The 21,060-nt window shown below is 43.2% G+C and overlaps 1 protein-coding gene across 1 annotated transcript in view; it reads left to right on the forward strand.

Moving 5' to 3' along the window:
• Window positions 1-21,060, forward strand: part of LOC126195582 (radial spoke head 1 homolog) — a 128,422-nt gene that overhangs the window by 84,799 nt on the left and 22,563 nt on the right. The window contains exons 4-5 of the mRNA XM_049934208.1: window positions 7,210-7,452; window positions 15,088-15,259. Coding sequence (XP_049790165.1) covers window positions 7,210-7,452; window positions 15,088-15,259 — 415 coding nt within the window. The remainder of the gene's footprint in view (window positions 1-7,209; window positions 7,453-15,087; window positions 15,260-21,060) is intronic.

Raw genomic sequence — 21,060 nt, forward strand, 5'->3', positions numbered from 1 at the left:
AACCTAAGGACATCACACACATCCATGCCCGAGGCAGGATTCGAACCTGCGACCGCAGCGGTCGCTCGGTTCCAGACTGCAGACTCCAGCCGGTGTATTAGTGCAGCACGCCTACGTAGAGACGTCATGGAAGCCTAGAAAGCTGTCGTATATGAGGTTTCCCGACTTGTTGGGGTATCAGTTCGGATTGTCCAACTTGCCTGCAAGAAATAGTGCACCACTTTCAGCCATGTAACACGGCCTAATAACAATGGTCACAAAAAGGTCCTAAACGCCGGGAAACAGAGACTAGTATCACACCTCGTCAGTGGTAATCGGTTTCGAACCCGACAGGAATTACATTATGTAAATTGAAGGTGGACGGGGAGGGTGGGGAAGGAAGGGGGGGGGGGAGGAAAAGAAAAGGAAGAAACTGATGACGTCAGTTGCATCGGGGCTTCATGCGGAAAGAGTGGCGACGAACGAAAATGTATCCCAGACCAGAATTCTTCGGTGGGATTTTCTACTTACTAGGCAGCTGTGTTAACCACTGCACCACCCGGAACACAATCTTAGTCGCAACTGCGCACACATCTCAGAACACCTTTCAGCCGACCGACATTCCCACCTAGAGCCACTTCTACCTGTTGTTGTTGTTGTGGTCTTCAAGCCTGAGACTGGTTTGATGCAGCTCTCCATGCTACTCTATCCTGTGTAAGCTTCTTCATCTCCCAGTACTTATTGCAACCTACATCCTTCTGAATCTGCTTAGTGTATTCATATCTTGCTCTCCCTCTACGCTTTTTACCCTCCACGCTGCCCTCCAATGCTAAATTTGTGATCCCTTGGTGCCTCTGAACATGTCCTACCAACCGGTCCCTTCTTCTTGTCAAGTTGTGCCACGAACTCCTCTTCTCCCCAATCATATTCAATACCTCATCATTAGTTATGTGATCTACCCATCTAATCTTCAGCATTCTTCTTTAGCACCACATTTCGAAAGCTTCTATTCTCTTCTTGTCCAAATTATTTATCGTCCATGTTTCACTTCCATACATGGCTACACTCCATACAAATACTTTCAGAAACGACTTCCTGGTACTTAAATCTATACTCGATGTTAACAAATATCTCTTCTTCAGAAACGCTTTACTTGCCATTGCCAGTCTACATTTTATACCCTCTCTACTTCGACCATCATCAGTTATTTTGCTCCCCAAATAGCAGAACTCCTTTACTACTTGAAGTCTCTCGTTTCCTACTCTAATTCCCTCAGCATCACCCGACTTAATTCGACTACATTCCATTATCCTTGTTTTGCCTTTGTTGATGTTCATCTTATATCCTCCTTTCAAGACACTGTCCATTCCGTTCAACTGCTCTTCCAAGTCCTTTGCTGTCTCTGACAGAATTACAATGTCATCCGCGAACCTCAAAGTTTTTATTTCTTCTCCATCGATTTTAATACCTACTCCGAATTTTTCTTTTGTTTCCATTACTGCTTGCTCAATATACAGATTGAATAACATCGGGGAGAGGCTACAATCCTGTCTCACTCCCTTCCCAACCACTACTTCCCTTTCATGCCCCTCGAATCTTATAACTGCCATCTGGTTTCTGTACAAATTGTAAATAGTCTTTCGCTCCCTGTATTTTACCCCTGCCACCTTTAGAATTTGAGAGAGAGTATTCCAGTCAACATACCTAGCGCCACTTATCCACTTATACGCAGTCCCTGTCCTCCAAGCTCGATACTTTGAGAGCCCCGCAGCAAATCAAACGTAATTGTGCACCCATACTGAAAGTGGTAGATTCATTGCCGATCGAGGCGAATCAGTTACAAGAATGCGCGGTGTCTGTTCTTTGGACATCTTCCGCCCCGATAGCTGAGTGGTCAGTGTGACGGATTTCCGTCCTACGGGCACGGGTTCGATTCCCAGCTGGGTCGGGGATTTTCTTCGCTCAGGGTCTGGGTGTTGTGTTGTCTTCATCATCATTTCAGCCCCATCAGGCGCGCAGGTCGCCCAATGTGGCGTCGAATGTAATAAGACCTGCACTAAGGCGGCCGGACCTGCCCCGTAAGGGTCCTCCCAGCCAATGACGTCAAAGGTTCATTTCATTTTTTGACATGTTACCGCTGTCAGGCCCACGTCAGGTCGATTCACAGCAGGAGTTGCACAAGTACAAAAGAAGTATACGGGAGCTGTGGTCTCAGTTGACCTCTCAGCAGTGTGATGGGACATTCCTTTACAATGTTGTCGATGGTCTGCTCTGTAGCTTCACAGTTCGAGAGTCCTCATTTGTACTTGAAGGGTTCAGATCCTCCGTGTCCACATCGTATTATGTTCAGTTAACACCAGGTTATTCTGGGCTGTTGCAAATCTGATGCACGTGTGGGGTCTTCGATGACATAAACTGGGTGTTATTTTTCGATACCACCTCTCACACATCTTCAGTCTTGAGTGGTGGGATCTCACGAGCTGTCCAGGACAGATTCCTTGACTTGAGACGCATGTTGGGTGGCCTGACCACCGCTGCAGTCCGGAACCGCGGGACTGCTACGGTCGCAGGTTCGAATCCTGCCTCGGGCATGGATGCGTGTGATGTCCTTAGGTTAGTTAGGTTTAAGTAGTTCTAAGTTCTAGGGGACTGATGACCTAAGATGTTAAGTCCCATAGTGCTCAGAGCCATGTGAACCATTTTGATTTGGCCTGACCATAATTTCTTGGAAAGGTAGCCTTTATGAAAACTCTAGTTATTAATCTTTTTCCATTCTTTGGTTCTTATCGTCTAAAACACGGTGGGGCAATGTTACTGAGAACAGACCGCCAAGGTAGAATAACTGATCGCAGATGGCTGTTATGATTCTCACGGTATCATTGAAATGAATATCCACCTTACTGACACGCACACTCTTGTATGATACTGATTCGCAATATTCTGCAAATGGCCTGAGGTGAGTCCTGATTGATAGTGAAGATAGTATACTTAATCGTTTTGTTTCAGAAGGTTGAGTTTTAGTGGTTGATTCGCTAAGCGGTTGTTGAGGTGGAAAGCTGTCACTTCAGTTTCTGTAGGGGTAAGGCACAGCCTACAATTTATGTAATAATCACCAAGTACTCACAGAACTTGTGTGAGCATATTTTCTCCATGTTCGAGGCGTAGCAGCAGGGCGGTTCCGGACTGAAGTGCCTAGAACCGCTCGACCACATCGGCCGGCTGACCAAGTATTGCCCTTTGTTCTGCATCTTAATGAGCATGCTATGGGCACCTCCATCTTTCAAGATGCAGGAAGATGTTCACGTTGCTGCATGCACGCGTTCCTGATCTGACGAACGCTCAGTCTCCTTATTGAACCTCGATTGAGTTCTAAATCGTCCATTCTTAATCCCATAAACAATGTGTCAGACTGTTTGAAATAACGGATGAAACGTAGCAGTCAACATTCCCACAGCTTTGTTCCTTTACGGGATCTAATCATAAAGGAGTCGCTTGGCCCAGATACGACAAACCTGAATAACTCTTTTTGAAATCACTTCCTCGACGATTGGCGGCCTATATCAATGGTTATAGACGGTGTTTAATGCCTAATGATTAATCTTTTGTCGCCAGAGCCCGTCACCCCATTCACCGAACGTATCAGACAAACCTTGCACTAGGGACATTGTATGAGGGTATTTTCAAAGGTTCGCAGAGTCACCACCAGATGTCAGCGCTAGCCCAACGATTTTCCCGTATGATAATAAATCATTCTATACGAGTAAACACGTGATTTTTGAGTGTTCTGTGTAGACACCTATGGTGCCGAACTCTCTCTATCAGTATACTGATTTGTTTAGATGCAAAAAAAACGAGATTCAAGCAATGATTAAGTACTTCATAGAAAAACGTAAAAAAATAAAGTAAATTCATAACTGTTTTCAGAATAGAATGGGGCCCCTGCTCCTTAGGTATTCAGCTGTTTCCAAATGGATAAACGAGTATAATTTTGTTTGGTGCAGCTTAGATGATGATCCACGAAGTGGTCGGCCAAGATGTGCCCCTATCACGAAATTATTGCAAAAGTGCATAATGGTCATGAAGAATCGCTGACCGAAAGTGCGAGGAATTTCTAAGGTTTTAAGGATGTCTGAAGTTGTAGGCCTGTCATATAAATGGGCATATCACACTTTAAGAGTGGAATTGGATATGAAAAAAATATGTGCAAGATGGAGTCAGATGGACTCAGGACGCAGATCAGAAACTCATCGGAATGGAAAGCCCCGAACGATGTGAGACCCGTCTCCAGAGCAACGAACAAGTTTTTTTCCGTGATTTGTGACCGTAGATGAAACTTGGGTCCACTACTGTACCCCATAAACGAAACAACAGCCATAGCAATGGAAACATGTAGATCCACCACCACTACCACCAAAGGAAGCAAAAGCAATACGGTCAGCTGGAAAGTTCATGGCATCACGTTTCTGGGGTGCGAAAGCGACTACTACACTAACCTCCTGGATCAACTATAGAAAAAGGTACGCGAAAAAAAGGTCAAGATTGGCTAAGAGGGAAGTCAGTGTTCATCAAGACAACGTGCGCCTACACACAAGATGTATCTTTGCCATGGCAAAAGTACATAAATTAAGACACGAATTATTGTCACACCAGCCTTATTCGCCCGATTTCGCTCCATAAGACTTCCATCTCTTCCCCAAGCTCAGTGGACGGTGATTCTTTTCAAACGAAAAACTGTCAGTCGAAGTTGATGGGTATTTTACAGACCTGGACGAATCTAATTTTCGAGATGGGATCAAGGCACTGGAATATCGCTACACACCAAGTGCATTAGTGTACAAGAACGCTACGTCGAAGCAAAACAAAGTTTCAGTAAGGTAAGTCGTTTCCTCCTGTTCCATTTCGAGAAATTTTCAACCTATCCTCGTACAGTAGTTGTCCACAAAATGGAGAATGATTTAACCAGGAAAATGCAGCAACTTATACGATTTAGTTAATACTGCGGGTTATGCTTTACCATTGCCAACATATGTCTGTACTCCCGTACGCTGAATAGCTAGGTGTATTAGTTTGACACCGTAAATAAATTTTTGGATCCATCTATGAAGTTGTCTATTAGTTATATAGGAATATTCAGTTGCCTAATTAATATTTCATTATTATACAGGGTAACAGCGTAAATGGTTAATATTTGGCGTATTGAACACCTTGAACATGCACACAGATGGTCAACCGATATTCGGTATGCACGTTCTACAGTTAAGAACGTTTTCAACACTTGATTTAATTAGTGGATAATAACTTCGTCGGTCAATAGCATGTACGTGTAGTAACCGGAATGACGATCACCAAGTCAGTACCCCTTTACAGAATATAGGTGCTACCACATAATCCTTGAATATGACCGATTGTGGTCAATACTATGTGTATACGACAGCAGTGATGCTATCACCTAGCTATACACAACTTTTTATTAACTTAATTAATGGCAGTCATATCCATATAAGTATCACGAGAGGATAACGCCACCTTGCCACAATCTACTGGATACGAATTTTTGGTTCAGACTAGCCGGATCAGTCTGAATTTATCTTACTCAATGACGTTTAAAGGTGTCCTTGGAGCGTTGCTCGCCAAATCACATCATAATTTAACCATTCCCCGTCATCCTCCCATAATTTAGACTAGTTCTTTAAGTACGTATTGACCTATGTCGGTCAATAGTTTTCAAGTGTGTTGACTGGAGCGATGCTCGCCATATCACATATTAGCTTTAAACATAATTCCACTGTCATTCCCTAAGTTGAGTGGCAGTGGTCACCAGGCCCGAATTATGATGGCAGTGGTCCACACACAGTTTTTACAGTAAGTGTGTGGATCACCTCCAGGAAGGCAAATTGAGTACCCCAATACCGCCACATTATCCCATAGACTAGTGTTTTCTGCAACTCATAACCATAACTTGGCCAAGAAGCTCAATCAGGAACGTGCATTAGTTTTTGACTTGATTCTAGACCATTACACGTCAAATATACTAATGTTGAATAATGACCATTTATTTTATATGGCCTGTATTGCCGGATGTTCATAAGTTCAGTCATGACAATTTGGGTGCTAAGTCAATAGGATGTTCATGCGTTTTAACCATAGCTAAGCAAGTGCTTAACAATTACGTCTTAAAAATTTCTAGACCTAGTAGTAATAATGACGATGTTGGCTTTATATTATCCCGAGCGGTCTAAGGCGGTGCAGTCTTGGACTGTGCGGCTGGTCCCGGCGGAGGTTCGAGTCCTCCCTGGGGCATGGGTGTGTGTGTTTGTCGTTAGGATAATTTAGGTTATGTAGTGTGTAAGCTTAGGGACTGATGACCTTAGCAGTTAAGTACCACATTCGAAATTTTTTTTTTTTTTTTTTTTTTTTTGTATTATCCTTCCCACTCCTAAGTTCTCTCTAGGTGATTAAACTTCGTGCTTAAGCACAAAAATTTTCCTAGATAGGCCATACCTTGTAAGCATATGATGTCTTCCTCATATCATGAGCAATGAATACTTCATAAATGTTAAGACAGTCGATCTAAGTACGTTCTGCACAGGATAACATATACGCCCTTTTCCTCAGCTATACCTTTTATTTCACTGTACTAGTAAATTCAAGGTCAGGAGTTAAGTTCGCGTTTTGTCGCAACAAGTAAGTATCACACAGTTTATGCGCAGGCGCAGGGTATTGTGTCCGCCTAGGCGGGCCTCATGACGCTACGGTCAGTCCCAGTACAGCACTCGTGGCTGCCGCAACGCGGTCGCGATGTGGGGCCGAGGCAGTTCCAGATAAGTTTTATAGTCTGACGATAATTTATGGATTTGTAGTTTTAGCTTGACGATGTCCACTATGGACAAACGGTAGTTACTGTTATTCTGAAGAAGGTTGGGTTATCCCGACTGAAAGCTAAGTAAATTCTAGGTAAGTGGTGCAACTGAGGCTGTTGATTATTAGCCGGCCGGGATGGCCGAGCGCTTCTAGGCGCTACAGCGTGGAACCGCGCGACCACTACAGTCGCAGGTTCGAATCCTGCCTCGGGCACGGATGTGTGTGATGTCCTTAGGTTAATTAGGTTTAAGTAGTTCTAAGTTCTAGGGGACTGATGACCTCAGAAGGTAAGTCCCGTAGTGCTCAGTGCCATTTGAACCATTTTTTGTTGATTATTAAAATTAAAATTAATACTGTTTGTGATGGCAGCCCTTAGGATCAGGCGCGTACTGGTTCGAGTCTGGCTGCGTGCAGCTGGGCAACTACTTGATGGCCAGGGACCCTGAGCTGGAGTTCGGAGAAGAAGAACCGGTTCGGCCGCCGCCGACAGGCGAGGGCGCCGAGGAGGAGGAGGAGGAGTGGCCGCCGCGTGGGGAGGTGGCGCTGTGGCGCGCTCACTCGCTCCGCCCCTTCCGGCCAGACATCATGCCTCCGGAGCCCGTCTCGCTCAAGGTACGGAGGCAACTGCAGTAGAGATGGGTAATTCGCGAACGAACGGGTCCAAAGGAACAGTTCACCAAGATGAACGAAAGGACCGAGGAACGAATTCCAAGGAACGATCGGTTCATAGTTCACTTCGGTCGCGGCTGTCTACTTATAGTTCCCGGGAACGAGGAACCATCGGTTCATAGTTGACTAGTTCACTTCGGTCGCGGCGGTCACTTCGGCAGTTCTCGTTCCAGCCTCGGTCGCGTGCTCGCCTCAGTCTCGGTCTCCCTCGGCTGCACTCGTCATTCTTCGCATGACCACCTGTCTCAGTTCCCTGCCGACTTCTCCTAGTTAGTTCAGAATCCAGTTGTTCGTTTCGTTCACTGCGCTCGCCTATCTTACATCTGTTCCAAACTGTTCTTGCACTTGGTTCTGGCTATTCAGCGTCCACGACCGGTAATCAAAAATTATTTTATAGTTACGTAAATTACATAAAAATTACGTTGTATGTAATAGGTACGTCTTTTCAGGTAACAAAAGGGCATATCAGCTCACTTCATTATATCGATGAACAGCAGAAGACATACTTATAACAAGGCAAGTTTTTTTTGTAATTCATATATTTTTTTGGTTTCATCGACTTGATTTAGCAGCTCACTTTGAATAATTTGCTTAATTTTTAGTGTAAGGGAATTCGTATAAAACGATTTTAGTGTATCTTTCATATACAAAACATCACATTTAGGAAGGCTCTAATTATTTTTAAGTTTGCTTGATTCCAATTTGCATTACCTGCTAGTTTGGTTTCCTGGAAAAAAAAAGTGGCTTGTGGGCCATTTTGGCTCAGTAGTAAAAGCGGTGCCTCTCCATTTGAAAAGACATAGATTGCCATAAAATCGTATTTACTTATTATCTCAAAAACATTCGTTCAGAAGGGGCTTTCAAACCAAAACTTTACTACTGCGAACTTAATTATTAGTATTATTGCTGCATTAACTTTAATGATGCAACATAAAAACCTAATTTTTACAAAGCGTGTGACGCAAGTATGAGAAAACTACATTTTATTTTATCCTTCCATAGAGTCTCTACTTCGCCTACGAACTCAGAGACAACGTGAAGTATATATAGGATGTAAATGATTATTGTTTACAACGTAGCGCAGCTATGTAGTGGAAGTCGAAACGAAGAATTTTATACAAGACACTTGTGGTCTATTAACTTGGGAAACAGCCACCAACAGGTTTACAAGACTACATGAGCTACAGCTCATGCGCGTCGCGTGAGATTTTCATGTTCTCTTCTCCAGCTCTCTACACATCGTCGTCGACTGTTTCGCAATTTTTGCTTGCATTAGCTTGTTATTTCTTCACTGCCTAATTATTACGTTTGTCTGTTTGTTATATCTGCTCGTAATGGGCAACACATCGTCCGTAATTGGCGAGCGGTTTGTACTCGGGGCCGGTTTTCCGTGCGCCACCCTATATTATTTCCCTGTGATCAGCCACACAAGGCTACGGTTGGCTAAACGAGAGGTTCTGCAGAATCACAGAAATTACTTCTACAAGTGTGTAAAAATTCTGTAATGAATAAAAACTCTGTACTCCAGGGGGGAGGCAAGTGCCCCCTCTTGCTGCCCTCCATCTTTCAGTCACCTACACTACTAGTTTTCAGTTTTTCATAAGAACCATATACCAAGCACAAGTGAACGGTGAACGAGTAAAAATGAACGGTTCCCAAAAAAGAACGATCAGCAGTGAACGAGTTACCAAGGATGAACGAGTTTGCCATCATAAACACTCCCCAGAGGCCAGTTCATCAAGGCAGGACATCACATCTCCGCAACAAGATGGTCAACAGGAATAACATGCAAGTGCGATAGTGCAGTGCGTGTTTTATATAAAATTACCATGCAATGTTCCTTTGCATCGTAATTTTGTAAAACACAGACACTGCAGTATCGTATCTACCTGCCGACAACGGGCAAGTGACTTTTAAGATGCCTCCCCTGTACGGGAATGTATACAATGGATGCACGAGTACAGGCTGCAGATACACAGCTGACGGCATATGGAAGTTGGGTCTGCCCGTGAGTCGCGCTCGGGTAGCCAGATGGTAAGGCGACAGCTCGCGAAAATTTCGAGTTCCGGTCCGGCGCTAATTTTCACTATCGTCAATCCATTATACAGCTGATGATAGTTTCTATTAGCAACTGAGAATACATTTCATGTATGACATGCAAGTTTTCAACCTGCGCAGCATCCAAGCAATGTGGATCCTTGTCAGTTAACAGTGGCAGTGGCTGTGTGTTGTCGGCAGAGAAGCAGGAACAACAGAATGGGTCGGTCAGGAGAGTTCCGTGATATCGAACGTGGACAGGTCACTGGATGTCACCTGAGTAACATACCCATCAGGAACATTTCAAGCCTTCTAAAGCTCCCAAAATCAACTGCTGGTGACGAGATTATGAAGTGCAATCGCTGAGGAACAAGCACGTTTAAACCAAGGCCAGGCAGACCTCATGGAGTAATACCCTATGGCAGTCCGATGGAAGGGTTTGGTTTATGGGGAGTGCCTGCAGGAAGTTACCTGCCCTCACGCGTAGTGGCAATAGAAAAGCACGGAAGAGCTGTTGTTACGGCATGGGGGCGTTGCTCGTCGTGTGATTCCCTTTCTGCATTTAAGAAATGGCTAAACGTGGAAGAATATGAATATATTTTAAAGCATGGTGCATTGCGTACAGCAGAGGATAATTAGGAGACGATAAGTTAACCCTCGGTCCTATATATAAGCGAAATCCCACATAAAAACAGTTTCAAAGTCTGATTACTTTACAAATGAGTTAATGTTTTAAATATTTAATGTGTTAAATATTAGCCTCTAAGCATGTGAGTGAAGAAAGGTTTCGGAAAGCTTTTGAAGTTTGTTGAAAGTCGCTAAGTACTGTCGTTAGAAACACTGGATGAATATAAACAGAGTAATTTCCAGTCCATTTTAAAAAAAAAGCTAGTTTTTCACGGATCAGAGTGTGTGTGACGTCATTTCTCCTGAGCTTTGTGTCGCACAATGATATAATTTTGCAAATACATTCAACTGTATACGTGGATACTGTCTGTAAAATGTATTGCGAATAGAGTAAGCAGTAAGGAAGAGGTAAATTAAAGCACCATGCCAGATCTTGAAGTTTTACTACATCGACAACAGAAATGTAGTGAACTATAAACCTTTTCCTTCCATCATTTTTTGAGGAGTAGCAGCGAGAAAAATTTTCGAAACGGTTTGCTGGAAGCCGCTAAGTGCTTTCATTCGCGCATACTGGGTGAATAAGGTCCGGGCATTTGCGCGCTGTCAGTTGCGTTGCATAGAGACAAATACAGTTTCTAACTGAAATAGTTGCCCTGTGACCTCAGCATAAGATTACACCTTTTAACGAGTACATTAAGACAGCATTTTATATTTTTAAATTCGATCAACAGCTATGCGAAGTAATGAAAATCAAATTTTGATGCCTCTTGAAGCTGTTATACTGGCAACCTGAAAACTGGTTGGAGTACCGTGCCCCGAGTTCCCGGTATAATAGTTTAGCAATATAGATGATTGTTTATGTTGAGAGGCACCCACTTGCCTTGCTCATACTGTGGCATCAAGCAGTCAGGCCTGCAAGATGAGTGGTCTGCCAAGCGAGTGGATTCATTCTTATATATCGAGTAACATGAACTCTAGTACTCACACTTAAGTTACAAATTATCCTCCTATATGATTAATACGCAACGGAAACACGCATCTGACTATCAGTGATTTACAGAACTCTGACTGTACACTACGCACTGGCAATACCACATTTCCTTTTTGGCTTTTATTTAATGGCTTTTGTCAACACGTGGCCACCGCACTGAATGTGAATGGCGCACACATTATAAATTCGGGACATTATGACAACATACAATTCGAAGGAAAAGTCCACCAATCTTTTTCTTTTCACTATCTTATTTATTCCGATAAATTCTCTAACCTAAACACACAAATTCTATAACCTACAACAATAACACATGAGAAATTCCGCCCAGTGGGCATGGCTTTACATTGGTGAATCTCTATATTATGGTCTCGTAATTATTTAACGCTACAGTGCACTTTCTGGATAGGATGGTGGATCTTTTATTATTTCTCACACTTCGACTCTCACAATCATCATCACGAAACTATCCTCCAGACCGAGCAGTACAGAAGGAACAAGCATAACCCACTAATCTTTTGAAACTACCTTGCTACTCTCCCATGCAAACCACACATACCCAAATTACATGACATACATCACACTACAATATGAAATACAAAACACTAAATAGTCACAACACTATCACTTTCAGCTTTCCCACTTCAATTAATATTTATCCCAGTTTCACACGACACTGCCCCACTTCGTAATTCTACTTTCCTACTATGAACTCTGGAGATATATGCACGTCTTCCTGTGCAATGCAAGCCAAGTGGCGTTGCTGGATAGACGGCCGACTCACCTTGCTTCTCTCTCAGAGTTTGAATCTAGCGTCACACGGAATCATATCACGCAAAGTAATATTAAGAACGTATTCATCACACACGTGAGTCCTCAACTGATACCATTGACGAGTACTTCTCTTTATCTTTTGTCTCATACACAGTTTGAGACTCACATAGTACTCACCACGTGGAAGTACTCGTCTCTAATTTCAAGTCCTGCACACGCCATTTCTTAAATATTTCAACTTATGGTACACACGCTATTTCTTAAATATTTCAACTTATTGTACACACGCTAGTAATTCAGCTTAACTTAAGCACACGGAAGTATTTCAACTTATTGCTACACGTGGTTTCATTGTGACTGTTGGTCACTTCCGAAGATTACTACAATCCCATTAATATTACCTGCCTGACGTTTAATTCTCCCCACAAAAGTTCCTGAAATAGAGAAATTATTATTTCAAACTACTCTTAAATATTCCACATGCATACCATGTCTCCACTCTTTTGTCATTACGGAGCACAACTAAAACAGGTCTTAACAGCACAAGATCCAGCGGCAGAGTGCTGAAACATGGCCGTTCTCCAGATCCTCTCACACCTCTGTCAAAGTGGGGGAGCACCTTGCTACCGTATTGGTCAGCCACATTTCAGGCGCTCAAAGCTCAGGTAAATTTCATCTCTTTGGTCCCACCAAAGGTGGCCAAAGGATCGTCTCAAAGATGATCATATATTCACATTCACTATCTGCGGTTAGCAGACGACCATACATTCATTCATTTCACAGATCTCACCAAACTGGATGTAGGGATTTACTTTGTGGGAGTGCACATGTGATCAATTAAATAAATAAATTGTCATTCTTTCCCACACTGGTATCCGGCTTCGCTGTATTAATTGAAATTGAGTTATTTTACAAAAAAAATGTGTTGTTCTGACAAAAATAATGAAGTATGTTGTACCTATTTTCAATGTCGGGCGGTACTGTACCCTTTCAATGTCACCATGACAATGCACCTTGACATAAAGTAGCAGCTGTGAAGTGATGGTTTGTGGACGATAACATTCCCAGAATCGACTGGCCTACCCAGACTCCCGGTCTGAACCAAATGGAACACCACCGCGATGAGTTAGAACGTCAGCTTTGCTCCAGACCCCAGCATCCGACAACACTACCTTCATTGGTTTCGGCTTTTGAAGAATAATAGGCTCCCATTCCTCCGCAGACATTCGGAACGTCATTAGTGGTGTCGCCAGCAATGTTCAAGCCACCATAAAGGTGAAGGGTGGACACATCTCACATCAATGCCCATTAATAGGTATCTGGATACTTTTGATCAGATAGTGTCTATCTCATCAATCATTCAGTACACTACGACAAGTTGTTGAATGTACTTATTACGCTGCAAACCGAAATGGCACTGGTTAAGGTGGCAGCACCATCTTGTATAAGCCAGAGGAACAGGGAGGAGATGTAAGAACAACACACATTCTCCCATTTCATGGGACACCCTACACGTCTCTACGGCAAAAGCCTTGCATAGCAGAACTATTAAATATTGAACGGCACTTTCGTTTCACAATATCTTTAATAGTTCTCGCACGCTTTCACAGTCACACTGATCAGCCAGAACATTATGAGCACCGACTTACTATCGATATAAACCCGTCCAGGGAATAGCAGCTTCACCTTGCGAGGAATGACTCCTAGTCAGACACACGCACGGTGCACTTAGTATCAGTGAGCGTGCTGTCCGTGTGTAGAATGGGAAAGTCATGCAATCTGCGTTTGAGCCAGAGCAGGTTCTCTGATGGCCTGGAGGCTCGGCACGAGTATTTCGGAAACTGCATGACTTTTCGGGTGTTCGAGGAGTGCTGTGGCGAGTGTCTTCATCACATGGCGAAACCATGGTGAAACCACGCCCAGACGTTCTGGGGTTTGGGCAGCAACTCGTCATTACAGATGTCATATGTTGTAGGCTGGCCATCTGATAAAACAGGACAGGAGGCGAACTGTGGCGGAACTAACGTCAGACATTAATGCTCGGCAGAGTACAGGTGTGTCTGAAACAGATACTTCTAAAGATAGGCCTCCGCAGCCGACGACCTATGCATGTGCCCATGTTAACACAATGACAATGGCAACTACGACCAAAATGGGCACGTGACCTCAGCACTGGGCATTGGTACAGTGGCAGAGCGTTGCATGGTCTGATGAATCCCGATACCTTCTTCAGCATGTCGATGGGAGGCAGCGAGTCCGTCGTCTTCCAGGAGAACAGCACCTTGACACCTGTACTGTGTGATGGAGATAAGCTGGCGGCAGCTCCACTATGCTCTGGGGAAAATTCGCTGGGGGCATCCGTGGCTCCAGTGGAGCTTGTGCGACGCACCATGAAGGCCAAAGAGTATCGTACACCGTTTCAGATCTCTTCATGACGATCATGTTTCCCGACGGCAGTGGCATTTTTCAACAAGATAATGCGCCATGTGACAAGGCCAGGAGTGTGAAAGAGTGGTTCGAGGAACACAGTGGCGAGTTCCTGTTGATGTTCTGGCTCCCACCTCGCCAGATCTGAACCTGATCGAACACATTTGGGATGTGGTTTTACGTGGCGTCAGATCGTGACCTTCCCCGTAATTTGCGGGGATTAGGTGACTTGTGTGTGCAGATGTGGTGTCAACTCCGTCCGGTGGCCTACCACGGCCTGAATGCTTCCATGCCACGACACCTCGCCCCTGTTATCAGTACCAAAGGTGGACTTACCAGCTATAAGGTAGTTGGTCATAATGTTCTGGCTGTTCAGTGTATATACAGTGTACGTGTACGTCAACACGTTTCGTCAGAATAAACTACTGGTCGCCTTAATTCTGATGGTTCACTTTTTTTGTTAAAAAATAAGTATAATGAAATATGTATCTCGTTCGGACGTGATGACTCCTTTCTTGTAACACATATCAGAATCACTAAAATAGGTCTACGTGGGAAAAATAAGTCATTTTCTTAAGGTGAAACATCGCAAATTTACAGCGTTTTCCTTCGTCATTAAGCTGGACAGAATAAACTCATTTTTGAATCTTGTAGAAACACACATGTCTCAGCCAAGGATAACTGCTGCATAGCCTTTAGCCATCTGACGCTTTTCTGTGCAGATTACGGACTCTCGGGAGTCGATCCCCGTGGAGGTTCCGGAGGAGCCTGTGGAAGAGGAGCCACCGCTGGAGATAGACGACCAGCTGTTCATGCGGTCGCCGCCGCCTGAGGCCATCGAACCGGAGGAGATGGTGCCCGAGGAGGGATGGCCCTTCGACGAGGAGGACGCTCGTAAGTACTGATGGCACGCTGAAGTATAACGCAGTTCATTAAAATTGCCACAACAGGAGGGATACCGATAACGAAATTTTACTTTTGTGCATGTATAGTATATTATGTAAATATATGATTAAATTTGTAGGTGATCTGGGGATATATAGGGTACGAAATCGAATATACAGTGCTACCACATTTGGCAGCAACAATGGCTCTAACATGGATTGGTATGGAGTCGAACTGAGCTCGGATAACAGATATGGGTACGTCATTCCACGCTGCTTCAATCCTGTGCCACAGTTTATCGATCGTAGAGGCCTGCATATAGTGGAAATCCATCAACAGATGTTTTCAATGGATGAAAGATCTGGAAAAGGTGCTGTAAAGGTCAGCAGTCGAACACCGTCTTTATCCACATAAATTAGGAAAACATAGGCATCATGAAGTCTTAGGCTACCCCTTTGAAAGATAACGTCACGGACACCAAAAGGACAGATCACAGCGACTATCCTGAACATAACGTAAATATAACGGTTAGTGTAAAAGTTGCGGGCTACGCGAATCAGAGTTGATCGTGATGTGCACCCAGTGGCACCATGACGAATGCAATTTGGCAACGCTCGTTTTCCTCAGGGCCTCCACACTCCGATACATGCAATATGATGCTGTGAGCAAAACCGGACTTGTCTGAAACGTCGCAATTGTTCCACTTCTGTGTCTAGGGCTGTCGCTGAGCGCATCACGGTCAGCGTGCTTGTCCCTGCTGCCACTTGAAGGGAAGCGAGACTATGGTCACCATTCAGACAGTCCGTGGTGGTCCAAACGTCGTCCCATATCCAGTGTGGATACCAGTCTTTCTGTAAACAAGTCGATTCTTTGACTCAATGTGCGTGGCATGGCTGTACAGTCCTGTACAGCCTATCGAACAATATGTCTCTCCTCTCAGGTGCTAGTCGATTCGGATCGCTATGATTCTGTATGGCGTTCAGTGTGGCCCTCCTGAACGCGTCGATTTCATATTCACAGGGCAATTGGGTGATTCCGACCAATGCGAGCAGCAATATCACGTAACGATAAACTGCACTCTCGACAGGTCACAATCCTCCCATTCTCGAATTTCGACGTGTACAGCTTCACGTTTCCTCTCATTACACGAGGGTTAACGCGATCGTCTCATAAACAACACATATTCAAATTTGCCTTCTGAATGTGAAATCCACTATGTGATCTTTCCTTGTACAGGATGTCCCAGAGAGAATGGTCAACACTCAGGATTTGACAGGAACGATCATTCGTAGTAAAAAAGGCTAGTAAACATGAGTTCTAAAGTACATACCTTAATAGCCATGGGCACTTGTTCTTCTTCGCTATTCTGAAACACCTCTGGTCCATAGTTTCACCTCCCAACCTCCCAGAATATGGAAACCAAAGAGCTTTAGGAGACGAAATTTGTTTCACAGTATCGAAGATGAAGTGCTCGTACCTCCTAAATCATGCATTTTAGAGTGCATGTTTGCTAGACTGTTTCGCTTCGAATTATTGTTCCCTTCATATTCCTGAATATTGACCATTACACCTGAAACATCCTGTATACAGAATGCAAATGACGTTACTCCTATCTATTATGTGCGATTGTGCTGAAATACATTTGCATATCTAAGCCCCAAGTACGCCACACGCCATTTCGACGTTTGTTGCATACCGTCTTCATGGTGTTGTAATCTTTTAATGGCAAACAATGTATGTCCCTCACTGCCCATGACATCGACAAGTCTGTCGCAAAGGAAAGTTCTCCTTGTTTCTGCGGCTTTTTAATCAGTAGCTGTAACTTATAATTGGAATACAATCACTTTAATAATGCAATGATTACTTTTTAATCGAAGTTGCACGAGATTCTTACTTCGATTAAAAAGTTGTGCGAGGTTCTGAGCTACATTCCCGGTCCAGAATGAACTTTTAATCTACCAGGAAGTTTTATAATGTTTAATTTTTCGCATCTTACAAGGAGACGGCACGAGCGTGGGGTCGGGGATTTGTCCGAAATTTTGTGTGGTGAAAGAGGACCCCTATCAGCTCACGTGGTTAAAATATTAGGACGCACTACCCGGAAAATTCCGGGAAAAATCGATCCAAAGTTTCTTAGGTGCCTTATGAGTGTAAAATGTTAGTCTGGCCTAGATGTTTAGGGTTCGGACTCCTACGCCTAAGGTCTCGGGTTCGATTCCTCCTCCGGAACTGTTTTTTCTTCTGTTTCATTTTCTTTTGTTATTCCACCAATTAATCAGAAAGTTTCCCAAACCTACATTATCTTTAACAAATTAGTTACATTATTCAATAAAAATATTTTCTCTTTGTCCAACAACACAATTCATGGCGGTGGGTTTTCCATTTTTCATTGTAAAGTATATGAGAGGAATCATTGGGTTTTTAATCAGAATAACAAATTCGATTGGGAAACATTCAATTTTTATACTTATAATAATTATAAATAAGAACTGCAGTGGTAATTATCGTAAAAACAAACAAAGCAATAATTTTTGCGACATCTTGCGCAACATATAAAAGCGGATTTTTTACAATCACAGGGCGTTTGCAATAAATCAGTACAAAAATATGCTCCATTAACATTTACGAAAATGTTTTGAGTTTCTGATCATTTTGAGGCAAACCAGGCATATTGAATCATGTCTCGGAATATTGGTGACGATAACTGATGGTGAATTATAGAATGAATTTTTATACAGTCTTCCCGGGAATTTATTTCACGATTCTCCTGTAACAAAGCGCTGCAGTTTTGCAAGCAACAGAAAAAAAAAGTGCCGGAGGAGGAATCGAGCCCGAGACCTCTGGCGTAACGGTCGGACCATTAACCATGTGGGCCAGACGGAGGCTCGCCAATGGACTAACATCTTATACTCATAAGACACCTAAGAAACTTTGGATCGATTTTTCTCGGGATTTTCCGAGTAGTGCGTCCTAATATTTTAACCACGTGAAGTGTTAGGGCCGGCCGTGGTGGCCGAGCGGCTCTAGGCGCTTCAGTCTGGAACCGCGTGACCGCTACGGTCGCAGGTTCGAATCCTGCCTCGGGCATGGATGTGTGTGATGTTCTTAGGTTAGTTAGGTTTAAGTAGTTCTCAGTTCTAGGGGACTGATGACCTCAGATGTTAAGTCCCATAGTGCTCAGAGCCATTTGAACCATTTGAAGTATTAGGGGTCCTCTTTCACCACACAAAATTTCGGACAAATCCCGGACCCCACGGTCGTGCCGTCTCCTAGTTAGTATTCTTTTCAAATTTTCATTTTCGTACAAATGGTGAAGTTTATGTTGAGACGAGCATGACACAGTCTACATATGGTTCTATAAGCAGAATCAGTGCACACAGCCTCTTCGGAGAATCTGGGAACTTGACTCGTAACGAGCTACAAAAGCCAGGTAAACATTCTTCCCGTATGTCACTCGGAACGGGTGCTTATGGGGAGTTTAATTGGCCGCTCAAAGAGATTGTCCAGGTAGCTTTCGATGTTATTTTAATTGAAATTTGGGCGTAATTAAGTAAACTGCAAACCTTAGGAAAAATCAGCTCAATCAGATAAGGTATAAATTTCTTATTTTTAATACATAATATTTCTAAAATAGAATACGACTAAAAGAACGAGCGTTTTATTCTCTATCTTCTTCTACAACTCGAGGTTACGCCTAGCAGTGGCAGATGAAGAAGCAGAACTACAACGCTGTTTCTTTTAGTCGTGTTCTGATTTAGATAAATTATGTACAACAAACTTAGAAGTCTACGTCTGGTACGACTGCATTAGCTTTTCCTAACGTTTGCAGTTTATTTAATTACGCCTAGGTTTCAGTTACTACAAGGTCACTAGTTACCACGACAGTCTCAACAACAACAACATTACTGTCGTAGGTATCAGTGAAAAATCTCTCTCAGTGTTCGTATTTTATTTAACTGCTAATTAAAAGAAACATTCATAATCTTTGAGGTTCTCCAGGTGTAGAAACTGGCTTTATGCAGCTAGCCAAAACGAGTTATAACCGCAGCCTACATCCATTTGAACTTGCTTACTGTATTCATCCCTTTGGCCTCTCTCCACAATATTTACCCCTTCACACTTCCTTCCGTTATTAAACTGACAATTCCTTGATGCTTCAGGATGTATCCTTTCAACCAGTCTCTTTTTTTAGTCAGTCTGCGCCAACAAATCGTCGTGGAACACAGCACAATGCTGCATCGCATCCACGTCATACCAGATGTTCGAAATAGCCTCCATCGGATGCAATGCCGTGCAGAACACACGTAATCGTACCTTGGGTTACACCAGGTTGGCGGGCCACTTGCCTGGAGCTTATACTAGTATTCGTCTCAATATCCTGTAGAACACAGTCCTCCAGATATGGTGTACGCACAGTCCACTACTTTCCTGGACGTTCGTCTGTGTGAAAGGGCACATGATCACACAAACGCCCAAGAAGGTCTTGTAATGTTGTATGATGTTGTTGGTGTCTGTGAGGGTATTTGTTTTGGTATAGCTGTGCTGCCTCTCGACAGTTTTTCATCTGCTTGGCCGTACACAAACACAATCTCGGTTTGTTCCCAACATGAATACCGGACCATTCTGCTGCTTGCAATAAGCTACGTCAACCACACAGCCTGCAACACACAAGGAACACACCGCACGTGATCGGATGAACAGTCATTCGTCAGCTCCATCTACTGTGGCAACGATACATTTCTGGACACATGTTCGTGATGATGTTTGGTTTGTGGGGCGCTCAACTGCGCGGTCATCAGTGCCCGTACAGAGTCCCAGTTTTTACACAGACCAGTTTGTTTACACAGTCCAAACTAGCTCTGCCCGCTTAGCTCAGCGTGTTCGGTCAGAGGGTTGGGTGCTCTCTGTAATAAAAAAACTGAGTTAATCGATCAACAACGAACTTAAACGGATGTCTTACGACGTCCGCCCCGAGCAGATGCAACGAACAAAAGCGAACAAAATGAGATTTAAACAAAAAAAAAAAAACAAAAAAAAAAGCTGGGTGGTAACGTGCTTGCCTCCCGTGCAGCGGGACCGGGTTCGATCCCCGGCCGGGTTGGAGATTAGGGAACTAGGGATACTAACTACTGCTTCCCAATATATTTATTCCTTAATGAAATTTTTCATTAAAAATATATCACTTTTTCAAACCAACAGCTCAATTCATGGAATCAATACTAAAAATAAGAACAATCTTCACAAGGATGTAAAGTCACTTAGTCTTGCACAAAAATGTATGCATTATTCAGGAACACACATTTTCAATAACTTGCCAGCAGCCATAAAAAGCTTAACAACCAATGAAATTCAGTTTAAGAGAAGCCTAAAGGATTTATTGGTGGCCAACTCCTTCTACTCCACTGTTGAATTTCTCAGAACCAAGTGATATATAACTTCTGCACAATTCCAGTGCAGTAATGTTTCATTGTAAATAAGTGTGTGTGTGTGTGTGTGTGTGTGTGTGTGTGTGTGTGTGTAAGTACAATCTAACTTCTGCTCCATTTCAGTGCAGTAATGTGTTCATTGTAAATAATTATTATAGTAGTTCTATCACATATTTATTACCTTATTAATAAAAACTTTTTTAATATATATATATAAAACTTCTGCCCAATTCCAGTGCAGTAATGTTTCATTGTAAATAAGTGTGTGTGTGTGTGTGTGTAAGTACAATCTAACTTCTGCACCATTTCAGTGCAGTAATGTGTTCATTGTAAATAATTATTATAGTAGTTCTATTACATATTTATTACCTTATAAATAAAAAA

This window comes from Schistocerca nitens, chromosome 7, assembly GCF_023898315.1.
Source record: "Schistocerca nitens isolate TAMUIC-IGC-003100 chromosome 7, iqSchNite1.1, whole genome shotgun sequence".
Taxonomy (NCBI): domain Eukaryota; kingdom Metazoa; phylum Arthropoda; class Insecta; order Orthoptera; family Acrididae; genus Schistocerca; species Schistocerca nitens.